Source organism: Chelonia mydas, chromosome 2 (assembly GCF_015237465.2).
Source record: "Chelonia mydas isolate rCheMyd1 chromosome 2, rCheMyd1.pri.v2, whole genome shotgun sequence".
In the NCBI taxonomy this organism is placed as follows: Eukaryota; Metazoa; Chordata; order Testudines; family Cheloniidae; genus Chelonia; species Chelonia mydas.
In genome coordinates, this window is record NC_057850.1 from 17,004,757 (window position 1) to 17,024,766 (window position 20,010).

Consider the following 20,010-nt stretch of genomic DNA (forward strand, 5'->3'; position numbering starts at 1 on the left):
TGTAATCTCAAGGAAGAGAACTCCTTCATTCCATTCAATCCACCTGCTATAAATCAGACTTCACTTTACACAAACTAAAAAAAAAAATCTTCAGCACATCCTTTGGTTGAAGATAAAAGTCATTACAGAATGTCAGAAACAGACACATCGGATTTGAGAAGTAGGAATGAAATTCTAAAATAGAAATAATTGAAGAAACCTAATCCAAGATTTTGGAATGCTTCTGTAACAATGAGTGAACATTTTGAGTATTCTAAAGTTGGGCTTGTTCTACATTAAACCTTGCTAATTCTCACATAATGAATACATATACCTGAATTCTAATGAGTGGTCTCTTTCCAACTAAACAATTTAAATAGAACATTATAGTACTGTTTCCTATTATAAAAACATCACTATTGTAATTATTATTCTAATTAATACTATAGCCAGCTACACTTGTAAAAATAAAATGTCCGACATTTTATGCATTATCTTGGTTTTCTTCATGTTTGCTTATTACCCTGCATACTCCAGTGACACACAATGGGCCTGCCAATCATTGTTGAGAATTCTTACTAGTTAACCACAAAAGGCAATATAAACATTCCACCACAAAAATTGTGAATTTACAGTTAAGACTGCTTAATTGTATTCCAATCAATTGAATCACTAAAAATCTAGAAAATCACTAGTTAAGACAACATTCACATCTACTTCAAATCTCAAGTCATATGCCTTGCCACCCAAGCACACAGCTCAGATTCTTCAGCTCCACAATGAACATACTTCCCACTCCAACCAGGATGGATAAACTGATTTTCTGTATTTAAATCACAAATATCAGATTTTTATCCAAATTATTTTTTTCAAAAAATTGTGCTTAAAACTAAATTTAAAGTTTGTTAAGGCCTAAATTTATAATCTATTAAAATTTAAATATAAATATGCTGCATCAATGAGGTCATCCTAAAATCTGAATGAATTATGGACATTTCTTTATATAACTAAAAAAGTATCAAGAAACCACCTCTAACTTATGAGGTCCACTCAAACTTTATAAATATAATCACATCATATACTGTATTAAGCAAGCATCTATATTGTTTTCAGTCTTTACAATGGAGCAATTTTATCCCCAAATTTAAGGGCTTTCAATTTCTGTTGTGCAGAAAAGCTCTTCCATTAAATACTTTTGGCAATGGTTTAGCCAGCAAGTGCAGAAAGGATCTTCTCTTCATTTGGATTAGCTCAAAGTTAAGAAACCAACTTGGAATTGAAAAGCAGGAAAGTTTATTTTCTTACTCCAATCTATGAATGAAAACATGTGGCAGAGGATGCGATCTACTAACTCTAAAAATCTGAAGGACCTGGGACCAGTTTTTCAATGGCATTTTACATCTTAGATGTGTGATTGATGCTTTAGGAAATCCTACAAGGCACCTAAGCAGGTTAAATGTCTAGCTCCCACTGAATGTCAATTCATTTTATTTCAATGGGAGTTAGGTATTTACCCTGCTTAAGAAATTTTGAAAATCCCATTAGGCATCTATCTGCATTTTCAGGCACCTAAATACCCTCAAAAATCTGGCCCATGGTGACCAGAAACAATCCATCAATTCACTAACTGCAGATAATACTTCCTTTGCTTAATAAATCAAAGTTTTAAATATAAAACATGTTTTGTTAAGAAAAAATGTTTATGTATACAGTACATTTAAGGAAGCTTTCATCTAAAAATTTTAAACTGTTGTTTTTGGACTTTGAATTGAATTCCAAATCCCATGCAAATGCAGATTGACACAAGTCCATAGTAAAAAATTATCTAGTAAATAAAGGAGTCATTCACCATTTTCAACATAATACAAATGTAAAAATTAAGCATCTGAATGTTCACGCTATATAATTACTTACATAAGTGTGCATAGACAATATATCCTCCTAGTTAGCAAAAAGTAGTACCAAATTTAGCGTGAGGACTATATTTGGTTGCAAATGAACACGAGACTGAACCTCTCTTTAGGAAAATACCTAAAAAGTACAAACACAAAACAAGATTAAACTCAATTATTTAAATCAAAGTTTCTCACTTGATTTAAATAATTAAAAACGGATTTAAAATCACTGACTTAAATAAATTTATCCATGCTCCAACATATTACCAGTCAAAATGCACATTCAATTTCTCACAATTACATGTACTCAAATGCACAATGTGAATTTCAGTAGATGACCACAGACCTGTCTAGTGGCAATGAATTTGCCCATGAATAACTATGAGATTGAAGTCAATGTTTTACAGCTGAGTATGACAGTATGAATGAAGCTGTAACATTGAGAGGAGAAGTAGACTGTAGTGGAGCACTGAAGGATGGCCATAATTTGAGGTTTCATAGCAACATACTACTTCTTAACAACTAGAAATGCTCGGAGTTGGTTAGTAGGAATCCTGTGTGACATCTACAAAGAAGCTAATTTACAGTGGTTTTATTTTCCAACTCAGAGGGTTTTTTTTTTCCACTGCATTAATCTTGCGCTACACCTAACCCCACTGCACCCATAAGTTTCTAGCTTGAAATAAACTGGAGCTTTAAGCTCAAGGTAGCCCATCAGGAAGGATGGGTTGGAGACTGAGTGTTGCTGAAGCTCAAGCTAATAATGCAGGGAGGACTCAGCTTTAGAGAGTAAAAAGCTTGCATCCGATGAAGTGAGCTGTAGCTCACGAAAGCTTATGCTCAAATAAATTGGTTAGTCTCTAAGGTGCCACAAGTACTCCTTTTCTTTTTTAAAAAGCTTGAGTTACCATAGAATAGAATATCAGGGTTGGAAGAGACCTCAGGAGGTCATCTAGTCCAACCCCCTGCTCAAAGCAGGACCAATCCCCAATTTTTACCCCAGATCCCTAAATGGCCCCCTCAAGGATTGAACTCACAACCCTGGGTTTAGCAGGCCAATGCTCAAACCACTAAGCTATCCCACCCCCCTTAATGTCTCCCAATAAGCTGGTAAATAATACTACAAGCACATAAGAACAATAACACAGTATGCAAAATGTAAAGTAAGATGAATCAAGACACATCCCCTGTATACAACTTAAAGGGTGGGAGAGCGTGAAACGGTGGTGTCAGGATGACACCAGTGTCTCCCTAAAAAACAAAAACACTATGTCAGAGGCAGGGAAAGATTAGTACAATCTTTAGCAAGCTTGTTCAGAGGCTTGCAAAAACCCATCTTCAAACTCATCTGTTCACAGCTAATATCCTATATTCTTTATAGTCTGATCCCATTCCTTTCCAATTAGAAATAATTACATGAAAAAATGTTAAGACAGAATATTTACCTTGGCTCCTTGTTCAAATGTACTAATATTACAGGTGTAGCTGCTGGGTTACATTCTCTCCCCAACCCGTACCACTTGGTTACATACTGTACAAATTTTAGTTCTTGCTATTTATTTTGTACTGAATATCCCACTGCTCCTATCTCCAGATTTCTTTGCAGTCTGGTTCTGTTTCTGCACAAGGGCTACCTCTGCAACTCTAAAGTCATCCACAAGTCAGAATCTCTTAATTTACACCAAAGCAACCATCTGATAAAGACAAATATGAAACATACAAGGCTGGTCCGGAGAGGATTTCTTCCCCGCCCCAAGAATGGGGGTAGGGATGGAAGGGGTCAATTTAGTTGGTAAAAAAAAAATCTGACAATTATAAAAAGATATGAGGGGCTATAAATAGCATCAAGCATCACTGCTTAAAAACAGATGTTCCACCGTTTTTACAAAAGTACTGCCCTAGTTTAAAAACCTTTGCTCTTGATTAAGCACCCATATACCTCTTGTGTGATCAATTCTCTATATGTCTAATCGATTGATTTATTATTCAAAGCGAGCAGGCTGACATTCAACATCAACAACCTTGACACATTCACTCTACAGGTATTCTTCCTCACTTGTCTTCCCCATGAATCACCATTCTTTTGCACTTCTTAAAGAAGCTACAAGCTTCCTCCCCATTTTTGGACCTTAATGGCCAAGTCTTGTTTCTATTGTCTATGTACTACTCAAAAAGAAAGTTATGCTGAAGAGGTACCTAATCACAGACAAGCATATGCACTCCAGTTATAGTCATAAAGGACCATCAATAGAATTAGTGCTATCAATCATTACAGACCACACACCCATTTATCTGAATTCCTTTTTAGGAATGCAGTACAAATGTTCACACTGAATTCAAACCTAATATAGAATAAAATTTAGTAATTAAATTGTGAACTGCCCTTCAATTTAAAATAAAACCCTCCTCTACTCCCAATTTATCTCTACCGCATTCCATTCTCTCCCAAAATCCAAATCACACACATTCTCTCAAACCCCATGTTCTGATTCAATAACACAAGTGTCAAAAAAGGAATAGCATTTCTATTATGTCACCACTCAGTTTGCCAGACCTGGGGAAAATATTTCTGATAAAGACAGAGGAAAAAATTAAATTTACATTTCTTTTATTAGGCTATTTCTCTTGACATCTTCACTGAAGCATTCTCAATAAAAAAAAGAAATATGAACACTATGCCAGCAACCTCAAAAGTGAATTCAACTATAATTTAATATCCATTTTGGCAACATGCAAGCTATTAAAATTGTTGACATACAACACCTACTCTGCATTCTACATAACATGTTCTCTTTACAAGAGCTCTCCCTATACTTAAATGAAGGAGATTGTTCCATTTCTTTATTCCATGATGCAGGGAAAAAAATGCAAAAATATTTATAGAAACGTATTTCATAATCATGAGGGCCCAAACAGCAAACATCCAAATGCTGCTTCAGCTATAGAACAGCAATTTACAAAAAGCTGTGACACTGTAATACAACAAAATACCCCAAAAATATTTTACAGTAAATAGCAAGTAGTAACTAAATAGCAAAATACCCAACAGATTTAGCTCCTAACATATAGCAGATATTTTGATTCATGGATTTCTGAGATGACAAGTGACCTAAAACACAAATTAGGTTAATGTTTCCTGATCGATCCAGACATTTGTAAAATCCATATTCAAAACAGTATATCTATATTTTCAACAATCCTGGTTTTTGTTTTTGAAGACTCTCACTTAGTCATTATGAAAGAGAAATTCAATTATTATAAATACTACTTTTTGGGGGGTTTTTTTGGTTTTTTTGGGAGGTTTTTTTGAGATAAGTTACTTTACTTGGTATTAATTGTGTGGTGGGTTCATTTCCTTCCCCAGCCTGAAGCTTTTATGTACATGAGGTTTTTCTTCCTCAAGATACATGATCTTTTTGAATCTTAAAGATGCTTCTGTCAAAATGTTAGCTGTATTTTTATATATTAAGTCATAGACCTATCATTTTATAAGTTAACTATTAATTCTATTTACTATACAGTATTACTTACTATTTTAAAATACTTTGTGGGTAGGATTGCACTGGAGTACCACAGGCTTCTTTTGTAACTTTTGTTTTGCCCCACCACATACTTTCAGTCACGTACTAAATTCACCATAATTTTATGATGAACAATTTTACAACTATGAAGATTTTATGATCACTGAGCAGTTAACAAGAAGTTGCCAACCTTATATATGAGATTTCATTTTTAAAATGTTCTCAACAGATATGTATTGGTACATCAATGTATGGCCAATCACACGGTCTTGAGCAAATCCAATTCCATTTTAAACTAAAAAGATAATACCTGCATTAGTTCCCTTATTTCACTTGGGTTCCCCCTACCCCAATTAAGCAATATTTAATACACAACATGATATCCTTAAACATTTTTTCAAGATAACTAAAGGTTGTAATACTTACTACCAGGCATTGTTAGCCAGGAATTTGTCTTCAGTTTTGCAAGATGAAATAAGCTATAAGAAAATAAAAATATAATTTGAGTAAGAAGTCAAGACATTATGTACATTGGTTTAATGTATTAATTTCAAATGCAAAACATGCTTTGATAAATTTTTCCTTATGTGTACAGCACATTGAAGGCAGTTTTATGAAACTAAAAAAATTTTTACAAAGCCATTTTTGTACATTTATTTGAATTCCAATTTCCATCAAATGCAGCTTGACAATTCACAAGTAAAAAACCATCTAATAATAATAATACATCATTTTCTAACATCATAAAAAACAAAAATTAGTAATCTGACTACATGAATGTTGAGCTATATTATTGTTTAGAGTACAGATACCGTATCCTCTGGTGAGCAAAAAGAAGTACAAAATTTAATAAAACTACATTTAGTTGCAAATCAACATGTTTTAACGGTTATAACAACCGAGGAGAATGAACCTCTCAAAGATAATAACTAATGAGTAAAACACAAAGTAGGATTAAAATCAATTTTTTAAATCAAGGTTTAGTGCTTGCTGATTAAAATCAGTGATTTAAGTCAATCTATCATGTTTGAAAAGTATGCCTCTCCACAAGGACAAAGTTAAAGCTTTTATTTTTATTTTTTGTGGAGGGGGAAAGCATGTGTATTGTGGGTGGTGCATGTTTGTATAATAAAGATGAATTAACAACTTTGGTTGAAAATTTGACTCAGGGATTACAGAGAACAGATATTTTCTGGCTTCATTTAGGGTGCATTTGTAGTACACGTAATTGAGCAGCCTTAACAAAGTTTTAATTAAAAGAGCCTGATGTTTATGAGTGTTGAATTTTTGACAACCGCAATGAATGGGGACACGATACACTTTGCCAGTGAAACATTATAGGTAGAAGGTAGAGACAAATATAATTACGGTTGCCTGACACTTCCTATTATAAGACCCTATTTTCGAAAGCTTATAAATTTGCCAAACCTCAATTGTTCAGGCTGAAGTTTTTCATACCAGGTGTGAGCCTAATGCTGAAGTTTTTGAAAATTTTGTGCTGAAACAGTTTAACTGTTTCTGAGAACAAGCTTAAGAAAAATTTTTCCCACATAATTTTTTTTACAACCTTTCCACTCAGAAGTTTTAGCACCCCCATGCTTTAGAACAGGCAATAGAAAAGTCACCTTGGTGTGAGGGGTGTGCCTTTTCTCCCAAGTCCACAGGGATCGGAAAGCTGCAAAGAGGAGCTAGCCAGAGACTTTGACTGGACTTTCTCTGTGCTGACTGGCTGTGTGCTCCAAACCTCCCCCTTCCTCAGTCTCTTCACTTTATGTCACTAGGGGTGCCAGCTTTCTACCTGCACAAAACTGAACACCCCTACCCCGCCCCTTCTGAGGCCCCACTCCAACTTGCTCCATTCTCCCCGCCCCTCCCCCCGGTCGCTTGCTCTCCCCCACCCTCACTCTTTTTCACTGGGCTGGGAGTGCAGGCTCTGGGTAGGGCCAGAAATAAGGGGTTCAGGGTGCAGGAGACTCCAGCTGGGGTTGCGGGCTCTGGGGTGGAGACAGGGATGAGGGTTTGGGGTGCAGGAGGAGGCTCAGGGCTGGGGCAGGGGGTTAGGGTATGGAGGGTGTGGGCTCTGGGGTGGGGCTGGGGGTGAGGGGTTTGGGGTGCAGGAGGGAGCTCAGGGCTGGGGGTTGAGGTGGTGCAGGATACAGGCTCCGGAAGGAAGTTTGGGTGTGGGAGGGGACTCCAGGCTGGGGGCAGGGGGTTGGGGGAGAGGGGTCCCGGCGGCGCTTACCATGGCTCCCAGGAAGCAGCCGCCAGGTCCTTGTGGCCCCTTGGTGCATGGGCGGCCAGGAAGGCTCCGCACACTGCCCTCACGCCCGCAGGCGCCTCCCCCGCAGCTCCCAGCCAATGGGAGCTGCGGAGCTGGCACTCGGGGTAGGGGAAGCGTGCAGAGCCTCCCTGGCCACCCATGCGCCATGGGGCCGCAAGGACCTGATGGCTGCTTCCGGGAGCTGCGTGCAGCTAGGGCAGGCAGGGTGCCTGCCTTAGCCCTGGGCCCCCGCTGCGCCACTGACTGGACTTTTAATGGCCCGGTCGGCAGTGCCAACTGGAGCCACCAGGGTCCCTTTTTGACTGGGCATTCCAGTCGAAAACCAGACACCTGGGAACCCTCCACTTACACTCTTCTCCCCTTCTGTTCCCTCATCCTCCTTCCCTTCAATGTCCTTTCTCTCTGCCCTTTAGCTTATCCCCTCCTAACTAAACCCACCAGAGAGAAAATAAAACTGTGGAACTTATATTTGCTGCCACCAGATTGTACACTCTGCTTGTGTGTCGTATGCCTTCCCTGTCTGTCTGTCTGGTCTTTTTAGTCTGTAAGTGTTTCAGGGAAAGGACCGTTGTTTTGTTCTGTTTGTACAGCTCCTAGTGCTTTGTGGTACTGGCCCAAAACTAGGGCTCCTAGCACTCCAGTAATAAAAATAATAAATAGTGGGCCCAAATTTGACCAACTTATAACCTTCTGAAACTTATAGTAAAGATTTGTTAGAACCCAACAACTAAATTCTCTGAAGATTCCATGTGCACTAGTAGTGCTGCATGCTGAAACAGTTCCCAGATGCTACCCAGACCACACATGCACAATCCCCATGAAGCAACTAAGCCCGTTTCTTCCCAAGACTGCAGAGGCTCAGCAAAACTTTCCCTGCAGTTGCTGGGGGCTGCTGTAGCTCTGATTATCAGAGCTGAGAGCACAGGAAAGCCTCCCTTCTTTCACCAACTAACTTGCTGGAACTCACAGAATGAGGCAGAGGTCCTATGGAAAAAATATTGAATATTTAACTAAAAGTTATATCCTAACACATACGCACATGGGACTGAATTAAGTTTGTACGGGCAACCTTAATTCTGGCATTTTTAAATCTTTGAGCGCTTGACTAAGCAACCTTAATATTCTTTTACTGTAGTTCTTTTATATGTCATTATTTATATACTGCTCCAGTGTGTACTAGGTGCTTTACATACATGTAAGACAGGTCTTCTGCCCCAAAGAGCTAATGTGTAACAAATGCAGTGTGAACTTTAGGTACTCAGCTCTTGGGGAGGAGAGGGGAGGGGGAGTGAAGGCTGAAAGGCATTTTCCAAGCTGTGGCAAAACATGATTGAAATTTACATCAACTCCCTGGACGACGAGGCAGAGAATGGCCTAAAGTTCAACAATCTGCATCCTGCCTACAGTCACCTGGCACCTAGCTGGCAGCCATAAACAACTTTCCAGCATCTACACCACGAAACTGGCCAGCTTTCCCTGTTCATTGATGGACAAGGTCCTGGATAGATGGAAAGCACATTATGCCACTGACAACTGTCCAGAGCTATGTGACATGGCAAACCATAAGGCTGAAGACCCAATGACAAACACTGATCCCTAAATATTTCCCCATGCTTATTTCCCCCCCTACTGTTACTCACACCTTCTTGTCTACTGTTGGAAATGGGCCATCCTGATGATCATTGCAAAAGTTTTTTTTCCTCCTGCTGATAATAGCTCACCTTAATTGATCAATCTCGTTATAGTGTGTATGGCACCACCCATTTTTTCATGTTGTGTGTGTGTGTGTGTGTGTGTATATATATATATATATCTTCCTACTGTATTTTCCACTGCATGCATCCGATGAAGTGGGTTTTAGCCCACGAAAGCTTATGCTCAAATAAATTGGTTAGTGCCACGAGTACTCCTCATTCTTTTTGCTGATACAGACTAACACGGCTACCACTCTGAAACCACTGATCCCTCTGTCACTTGAGGAAGTACGAAAGGCCATTCCAAAGTTACAGAGTGGATGCACTGCTGGACCTGACATTCCCCCAGACCTGCTCAAAGATGCTTTGGAAGCAGTGAGCAACAGCCTGCAACAAATATTCTTCAAAGTGTGGGTATCTGGCGAAGTACCAACAGAATGGAATAATCATATCATAGTATCCCTGTACCAGGGCAAAGACGAGCCAACTAGGGGGGGGAGCTTTTCTTGACCTGCTGCTCACAAACAGGGAAGAATTAGTGGGGGAAGCAAAAGTGGACGGGAATCTGGGAGGCAGTGACCATGAGCTGGTTGAGTTCAGGATCCTGACGCAGGGAAGAAAGGTAAGCAGCAGGATACGGACCCTGGACTTCAGGAAAGCAGACTTCGACTCCCTAAGGGAACGGATGAGTAGGATCCCCTGGGGGACTAACATGAAGGGGAAAGGAGTCCAGGAGAGCTGGCTGAATTTCAAGGAATCCCTGTTGAGGTTACAGGGACAAACCATCCCGATGAGTCGAAAGAATAGTAAATATGGCAGGCGACCAGCTTGGCTTAACGGTGAAATCCTAGCGGATCTTAAACATAAAAAAGAAGCTTACAAGAAGTGGAAGGTTGGACATATGACCAGGGAAGAGTATAAAAATATTGCTCGGGCATGTAGGAATGAAATCAGGAGGGCCAAATCGCACCTGGAGCTGCAGCTAGCAAGAGATGTCAAGAGTAACAAGAAGGGTTTCTTCAGGTATGTTGGCAACAAGAAGAAAGCCAAGGAAAGTGTGGGCCCCTTACTGAATGAGGGAGGCAACCTAGTGACAGAGGATGTGGAAAAAGCTAATGCTTTTTTTGCCTCTGTCTTCACTAACAAGGACAGCTCCCAGACTGCTGCGCTAGGCATCACAACATGGGGAGTAGATGGCCAGCCCTCTGTGGAGAAAGAGGTGGTTAGGGACTATTTAGAAAAGCTGGACGTGCACAAGTCCATGGGGCCGGACGACTTGCATCCAAGAGTGCTAAAGGAGTTGGCGGATGTGATTGCAGAGCCATTGGCCATTATCTTTGAAAACTCATGGCGATCGGGGGAAGTCCCGGACGACTGGAAAAAGGCTAATGTAGTGCCCATCTTTAAAAAAGGGAAGGAGGAGGATCCTGGGAACTACAGGCCAGTCAGCCTCACCTCAGTCCCGGGAAAAATCATGGAGCAGGTCCTCAAAGAATCAATCCTGAAGCACTTACATGAGAGGAAAGTGATCAGGAACAGTCAGCATGGATTCACCAAGGGAAGGTCATGCCTGACTAATCTAATTGCCTTTTATGATGAGATTACTGGTTCTGTGGATGAAGGGAAAGCAGTGGATGTATTGTTTCTTGACTTTAGCAAAGCTTTTGACACCGATTCCCACAGTATTCTTGTCAGCAAGTTAAAGAAGTATGGGCTGGATGAATGCACTATAAGGTGGGTAGAAAGTTGGCTAGATTGTCGGGCTCAACAGGTAGTGATCAATGGCTCCATGTCTAGTTGGCAGCCGGTGTCAAGTGGAGTGCCCTAGGGGTCGGTCCTGGGGCCGGTTTTGTTCAATATCTTCATAAATGACCTGGAGGATGGTGTGGATTGCACTCTCAGCAAATTTGCGGATGATACTAAACTAGCAGGAGTGGTAGATATGCTGGAGGGTAGGGATAGGATACAGAGGGACCTAGATAAATTGGAGGATTGGGCCAAAAGAAATCTGATGAGGTTCAATAAGGATAAGTGCAGGGTCCTGCACTTAGGACGGAAGAACCCAATGCACCGCTACCGACTAGGGACCAAATGGCTAGGCAGCAGTTCTGCGGAAAAGGACCTGGGGTGACAGTGGACGAGAAGCTGGATATGAGTCAGCAGTGTGCCCTTGTTGCCAAGAAGGCCAATGGCATTTTGGGATGTATAAGTAGGGGCATAGCGAGCAGATCGAGGGACGTGATCATTCCCCTCTATTGGACATTAGTGAGGAGTAATGGAGTACTGTGGAGTACTGCGGACATCTGGAGTACTGTGTCCAGTTTTGGGCCCCACACTACAAGAAGGATGTGGATAAATCGGAGAGAGTCCAGCAAAGGGCAACAAAAATGATTAGGGGTCTGGAACACATGACTGACGAGGAGAGGCTGAGGGAACTGGGATTGTTTAGTCTGCAGAAGAGAAGAATGAGGGGGGATTTGATAGCTGCTTTCAACTACCTGAGAGGTGGTTCCAGAGAGGATGGTTCTAGACTATTCTCAGTGGTAGAAGAGGACAGGACAAGGAGTAATGGTCTCAAGTTGCAGTGGGGGAGGTTTAGGTTGGATATTAGGAAAAACTTTTTCACTAGGAGGGTGGTGAAACACTGGAATGCGTTACCTAGGGAGGTGGTAGAATCTCCTTCCTTAGAGGTTTTTAAGGTCAGGCTTGACAAAGCCCTGGCTGGGATAATATAATTGGGAATTGGTCCTGCTTTGAGCAGGGGGTTAGACTAGATGACCTCCTGAGGTCCCTTCCAACCCTGATATTCTATGATTCTATGAGTATGTGGACAAGGGTAATCCAGTCAATATAGCATACTTGAACTTTCAGAAAGCCTTGACAAGGTCCCTCAACAAAGGCTCTTAAGCAAAATAAGAAGTAATGGAATAAGAGGGAAGGTCCTGTTATGAATCAGTCACTGGTTAAAAGACCGGAAATAAAGGTAGGAATAAATGGTCAGTTTTCACAGTGGAATTAGGTAAATAGTAGTGTCCTCCAAGGATCTGTACTGGGACCAATGCTATTCAACGTAATCATAAATGATCTGGAAAAAGGGGTAAACAGTGAGATGGCGAAGTTTGCAGACGATACAAAATGATTTTAGATCGTTAATGCCAAAGCTGACCGGGAAGAGTTAGAAAGGGATCTCCCAAAACTGGGTGACTGGGCAACAAAATGGCAGATGAAATGCAATGTTGATAAGTTCAAAGTAATGCACATCGGAAAACATAATCCCAACTATACATACAAAATGATGGGGTCTAAATTAGCTGTTACTACTCAAGAAAGAGATCTTGGAGTTATTGTGCATAGTTCTCTGTAAACATCTGCTCAACATACAGCAGCAGTCAAAAAAGCTAAGAATGTCAGGAACCATTAGGAAAGGGATAGACAATACTGAAAATATCATAATGGCACTATATATATTCATGGTATGCCAACACCTTGAATACCACATGCAATTCTGGTCACCACATCTAAAAAAAATGCATTAGAAATGGAAAAGGTACAGAGAAGGGCAACAAAAATGACTAAGGGTATGAAACAGCTTCCACATGAGGAGAGATTAAAAAGCCTAGGACCATTCATCTTGGAAAAAAGACAATTAAGGGGTGATAGGCTAGAGGTCTATAAAGTCATGAATGGTGTGGAGAAAGTGAATAAGTATTATTTACCCCGTCACATAACACAAGAACCAGGGATCGCCCAATGAAATAAATAGGCAGCAGATTTATCACAAACATAAGGAAGTACTTCTTCACATAGCACACAGTCAACCTGTGGAATTCATTGTCAGGGGATGTTGTGAAGGCCAAAAGTATAACTGGATTAAAAAAAATTACATATGTTCCCTGAATATAAGTTCATCAATAGCTATTAGACAAGAAAGTCAGGGACACAACCCCACATTCAGGGTGTCCCTAAGCCTCTGACTGCCGGAAGCTGGGACTGGACAACAGGGGATGGATCACACGATAACTATCCTGTTCTGTTCATTCCCTCTGAAGCACCTGGCACTGGTCTTTGCCACAAGACAGGATACTGTGCTAGGGTGGACCATTAGTCTTACCCAGATGTCTATGCAGCAAATAAACAAACACAAAACCCCACACCTCACAGCTGGCCCATGCCATCTGACTCGGGCTAGCAGGGCTCAGGCTGCGGGACTGTTTCATTTCTCTGTAGACTGACCAGGCTTAGGCTGAAGCCCGAACTCTAGGACACCCGCCACCTTGCAGGGTCCTAGAGCTTGGGCCGCAGCCCAGCCATCTACACAGCAGTGAAACAGCACTGCAGCCATAGCCTTGGTCAGCTGGTGCGAGCCTGAGTTGGCTGACACAAGCCAGCCGCGGGTGTCTAGTTGCTGTGTAGACATATCCTTAGAGTTATGGCTCTGTCAGCATGCTGTTCTATTCTGACAAGTGACTTAAACTGGTAAGTGGCTTAGAAAGAGCACAGCTTTACTTTCAGATCCCAGGCTTAATTTGAAGGACAGGCAGTTAGAAAAGCCATTCTTTAACTTTTAACCACACAAAAACTTGATATAAATCCACAATACCATTTATTTGTATAGACTTTTTCATTATGCATAGTGAAGAACATATATCATTTAATATTCCAATCAATTAGAATTATTGTCTGCGCTGGCAGACCCATCCACCTGAAAATAGCTGCGACACAAACTCTAGAAAGCCACAAACACTGACTTTGTTGCAGTCCAAAGTCTTTTGATCAGCACGCCCTGGAAGACCAAAAGAGCTCTACAGCAGAAGGTTAGTGCGAGGTGGGCTCTTACAAGCTAAAAATGTCACATAGCATATTCCACAATTTCAGATTCTCACAATAGTCAATCTCCCCTCCTGTTGCCATACATTCCAGGAGAATTAATATAGCCTTTGGGCTGAAGTAAAGCAATCAGTGCAATGCCTGGTAATTATAGCTCTAGGCTCAGCCTCCAATCAGCCAACTAGAAATTGCTATGTCAATTTAAAATGTGTGCGCTGGCGGTGGGGAGGAATAGTAATACTTCCTTACTTCTTTTCCTGTCCTTAACCAACTAGTCTATTTGAGCCCACAACAAAGTCGCAATCCTGAGTCTGTGGGAGGAAATATAGTATTGTGATTAGGGTACAGTAATGGGAGTCAGGAGATCTGTATTTTTATTAACAGCTCTTTCACAAGCCTTGTGAGACACTAATTTTGGATTTCCCAACTGGAGATTTCTAGGGTTCTTTTTTGGAAGAGATGAACAGCCCCCAAGCCCAAATAAAGATCATGATATAGGTGCTCAGTACCTCTGAAAAATCAGGCACGAGGCATCTCAGGTTGGGCACCCAAGAACTGAAGCATTCAAAATTATTGTTCACTTGTACCTTTTGCCTTTCACCTCTGTTCAAGTTCCCCATCTGCAATATTGAAATAATGTGTCACACAGGGGTATCGGTGAGGCTAAATGTATTTTTTTGTAAAGCAGACAGAGATCCTCAATAGGTACTACTGATGTATATGTACAAATATTATGACACTGTTGCCATGGAAACTACCACAAATTCAGCCTTTATATGCTGCAGAATCAATTCAAAAGAAAACTGACTGAAAAGGAACAAGCCCGTTTTTAAACAAATCTTCAATCATTACAAAACATGGCAAGAAAATGTATGAAACAAGTGGGTAAAAAGGAAAGTTTTCCCCATGTAACTGACAGCCACAAATCTAACATGCTCATCCACAAAAAAAAAAAAAAAAAAAAAAAAAAAGCCTAAAAGTGCCATTGTACTGGTAATCATCTTATTTCACCCTGATATGATGCTCCTAAGATACTCAATATGCCAGCCATCAGTTTCCATTTCTCTCAGTAAAGTCCATCTCTGAAAGTGCCATCTCAGAATCCAGCTATTAGCATAAAATAGTAGAGAAGCACCATATTAAAATAAAATCAACTGAAAGCACTGATAAAAATACCATTTATATATTTTAATCACATAAAAATTATATAAGTTGATTAGAGGGAAACCACACATTTTGGAACAAAAATGTACTACTGGAATTGCTTAAGATTCTTTGAACAGCTGTCAGCTACTAACTTTTGCTTTCTATGCTAAACTATGATAATCCCATTCATAGACATTTTTATTGAAAACCCCCTAACATTAGCCATTTTAGTGATGTCAAAATACAGATGTTACATGACACAAAATTCATGAAACAGTTTATTTTCATTTCCTTTAAAGCTTATGGAGCCAGAACAATGGCAGTCTATTTCCACAACAGGTCTCTGATCCAACAGCCAACCAATCATCTGGGAATCTGAAAGTCATCAGTGTTACTAATGTGGGCACCTACTAGCACCCACTGTAGTTAGGAATGTAAACAATTTCCTTCATAGAGTCACAGAAATGCAGGGCTGTGAGGAACCTCAAGAGGTCATCTATACCATCTCTGAAAGGTCTTTATCTAACCTGTTCTTAAAAACCTCCAGTGACAGGGATTAGACAATCTACCTTGGTATCTCGTCCTATAGTTAGAAAGTTTTCTTCATAGCCCACTACATACAAGTAACCTGTTGTGAGATTCTTCGGCATTTTATCCACTCCCCCACCCTTGGAGTGAAATCTGTATTTTAGTGGGAAAAATGGTGTGGAGAAAATGAATAGGGAAGCGCTATTTACCCCTTCATGTAACACAAAAACCTACTGCCTATTCATTTCAATGTGTGATTCCTGGACCAAAAACAAACATAAGGAAGTACTTCTTCACACAACATAGAGATCATCTGTGGAACTCATTGCCAGGAGATGTTGTGAAGGCCAAATCTATAACTGAGTTAAAAAAAAAATTTAGATGAGTTCATGGGGGATAGGTCCATCAATGGCTATTAGCCAAGATGGTCAGGGACACAACCTGATACACTGGGTGTCCCTAAACCTCTAACTGCCAGAAGCTGGGACTGGACCACAAGGGATCACTCAATAATTACCCTGTTTTGTTGATTCCCTGTTCATTCATTCCATTGAATGAACCTGGCACAGACCACTGTCAGAAGACAGGATACTCTGCTAGACAGACCATTGGTCTGACCCAGCATGGCTATTCTTATGTTCTTAATGATTCCGTTTTATTAGACCTGAAGCAGAAGATCAATCATACTATTTGCAGTTTTAGTATTGCAGTCTAATGGAATTCCAAATTTTGATACAGTACATATTTACATTCACACAGACATATGTACACTAGGATGGGGTAAGAGAGCAGAGGAGAAAATGGGGAAAGAAGTTTAACATTTTCCAACATTATAGTATTTGAAACCAGAAATCAATCACTGCTATCTTATTTGTAAAATAATTACCTTCAGTTCCCACTTTTAACACTGTTTTTTCTGAATGAACAATCATAGACCTGCCAACTCACTCATTTTGGCACATTTTAAAGCATCGTTTCCTCCTATGAAGGATTTAATAGCATGTTTCAAAAGCAATTTAAAGTCTCACTTAGTGAAGTTCTCCCAGTGTGATGGCCCTACAATCAGTATTTTAATCCCCCAAATTTGTAATTTCTCAGTGAAATTTTATGTAAACATTTTAGAGCCTATTTACAGAGTCTTTCAACAGACAATCTCTGTACTGCAGTCCATCATACCATAAACAAATTCCCCCCCAAAGGTCAAGTTTAGTCTCTATAATACACCAGCCCGTCAGAGAGATGGAAAGCTATCATCACGGATAGTCACAAAACTGTGTAACTTTCATCTAACACTACAAAGGTCAGGTCTGCATTGTCACACCTCACTGTCATGTGTTGCCAGGACACAACCATCCTAAGAGTGTCAGACAAGCAAATGACATTCGTTAGCGCTAAATGGATTCCCTGAACAGCTTGACAGCATGCTACAATATTTGTATCATGGTGTTTGGTCAATACTACGCAAGACAGACCTGTATGTATACCATATCAGGATATCACTCGACGAAAAACAGAAACACCTGCCTCCAGACACTACAATACCAAGGGACATAGTGATGTTAACAGGCCTATCTCATCCTGCCACAGGACTCTTTGCCGCTTTTTCAGATCCAGACTAACGCGGCTAACCCCCTCTGATACTTGACATCACAACATAGTATCAGGGGGCTGTTCCGCGATGAGTTCGCGGCCCCTTCCCACAGCGAGTGACCGACCCCCCCGGCCCCAGGCGCTGCAGTGGACACGGACGTGGTGAAGCCCCAGCAGGGCTCGGGAGGCTGGCGGGCGGCCGGGGCAAACTTTGCAGCGCAGCCCCTCGCGGGCACTCGGTGACACCTGGAGCGCTCTGCGATGTGATTTCGGGCCAGCTGACTTCCCAGCCCGGCGGAGCGACGCGCAGGGCGCGCGGACACCACGCGAAGGTTCGCTGGCTGCGCAGCACCAGGAGCGCGGGAACTGCGGGGCCGGGGGCCCAGGCACCAGGACACAGGCGCGCGGGGGCGCCTCGCACGCCAGTCCCCCGCCGTCCCCCGCCTCGCGCCGGCCGGCGACGTTGACGAAGTGCCCCAGCCTCTGTGCGGCGCCACAACCCCGACCGCCTTCGCCTCGCTTCCCTGCTGCCGCCTCTCGCCTCGGCCACCCTCCGCCCCGCTGCTTCCTCTCCCTCCCCCGGAGCCGCTCACTTGCCCTCGCAGACTCACCTCAGCCACGACTCCTCTTCCTCGGCTTAGCCGCAGCCATTTTGCTCCTCCCCGCCACTGAGGCGGCTGGCGCGCGGAGCACTGTGGGAGTTGTAGTTCTTTCGGGGGAGGGCTCCTCGCCTTCCGCGGTCACTGTCGCGGCCCAGTCTCCTAGTTACCCCCCGAGGCGCGACCCCGGCACTGAGGCTGCTTAACCCCAGAGGCAGCCCTGCCGCAGCTGAGGGTCACTGGGGGAAGCCGGGTGGAAGGGGCAGCTCACGCATACAAATCCCAGCATGCTGTGCGAATCATAGACTATCAGGGTTGGAAGGGACCTCAGGAGGTCATCTGGTCCAACCCCCTGCTCAAAGCAGGTGAAAAAGTTTTTCCTAATATCCAACCTAAACCTCCCCCACTGCAACTTGAGACCATTACTCCTCCTTCTGTCATCTGCTACCACTGAGGACTGTCTCCCGCTGCTTGGCGTTGCTAATGGTCTCTGAATGCGGCCATCTCCGACCTTTTCCCCCCTCACCCATCACCGTCAGGTGCCCCAGGCAGACAGTGGGAGGGACCAAGGCGCGCCAGTGCCCAAAGTCCCTGCAATGGCAGGTCAGGGATTAAGTGAGGTAGACTCAGCTAATCCTGCCCAGTGACCCTGCAGAAAACCCACACTCACTGCCAATCTGACTGGGGGGGAAAGCCCTTCCTGGCCCCTCTTGTGGCAATCAGATCCTGAGTGTGTCGGCAAGAACCGGCCTGCCACGCACCTGAAAAAGAGACTGTGCGGTGGCACCTCGGGGCACTGACCCATCCTGTCCACTGTCGCATCTCCTGACCTAGCCATCGCTGGTACTTCAGAGGAAGGAAATAAAAAAAACACCCGAATAGACTTGGTGGCAAGAGATTCCTTCTTGAAGCCTAAGGGTGGCCGGCTGAAGCCTGGACACATGAGCTTTTAGGCACATAAAACATAAATCAGAAATGAGCCTTAAGGCTGCTAAGTCCTGCCCCCTACCAGCACAAGCCAGCCCCTCATTCATTTGCGCTCATAAATTTGGCTAGCTCACTCTTAAAACTAAGTTGTTTGCCCGCCACAACTATTAGGAGGCTGTTCTAGAACCTCACTCCTCTGAGAGTTAAAATCTTCTAATTTGTAGCCTGAATTTCATAGAATCATATGAGGTGGAACCATAGGTGGTGGAATCTCCATCCTTAGAGGTTTTTAAGGCCTGGCTTGACAAAGCCCTGGCTGGGATTATTTAGTTGGTGTTGGTCCTGCTTTGAGCAGGGGATCGGACTAGATGACCTTCTCAGGTCTCTTCCAACCCTAATATTCTGATTCTATAAGAGGCTGAGCGGGAACAGGGCCTTTGGGTGGAACGCACGTGGCCCCCCACTGCTAGGGAGCTTCTGGTGGTGGTGCTGTAAAGGCAGCAGGACAGCATGCCTCCAAAGGGAGGTGTGCCGCATCCAGCATTTCTTGCCCCGTTTGGGGTGGCTTAGCCTCCCCAAGCCTCTTATACCTGCCGCCCATAAGCAATTATGTCCATTCTCAGCCTTCTTACTAGGCTAAACAAGCCAAGCTCTTCCAGTCTCCTCTGCCCCTGCATTCCCTTGGTCATCCTAGTAGCGCTTCTCTGCACCCGTTTCACTTCAAATTCATCTTTCTTGAACATGGGTATCCAGAACTATACATGTTATTTCAAATGAGGTCTTACCAGTACTCTATACAATGGCTTGGATACTTCCCTATCCCTACCGGAAAAACCTTGCCTGATACATCCCAAGATTGTATTCACCTTTTCACAGTGTTACCGGAAAACTTGGAGGTATCTTTATAAAGGACCCCCTCCCAGACAGGCCCGTTTACTCTGAATTAGTATCTATCACCTATGGTCATACCAATAATTACATTACTCACTCTAAGGAAGAAAACAAAAGGTATTTATTAACAAA

The 20,010-nt window shown here is 42.4% G+C and overlaps 1 protein-coding gene across 6 annotated transcripts in view; it reads right to left on the minus strand.

Moving 5' to 3' along the window:
* The window catches only part of EFR3A (EFR3 homolog A), a 173,290-nt gene extending 155,063 nt beyond the window's left edge, over nt 1-18,227 (minus strand). For 3 of the 6 annotated variants that reach the window (XM_037892003.2, XM_007069456.4, XM_007069455.4), the window contains exons 1-2: nt 18,073-18,225; nt 5,822-5,874 (exon numbers count right to left, since the gene is read on the minus strand). In XM_037892003.2, the coding sequence (XP_037747931.1) occupies nt 5,822-5,831 (10 nt within the window). In that variant the 5' untranslated portion in view covers nt 5,832-5,874; nt 18,073-18,225. Of the gene's footprint in view, nt 1-1,893; nt 2,011-5,821; nt 5,875-18,072 lie in introns of all 6 variants that reach the window. The other 3 variants (XM_037892002.2, XM_043539086.1, XM_037892004.2) reach the window with 3 other exon arrangements.
* Nucleotides 18,228-20,010: the final 1,783 nt, after the last annotated feature.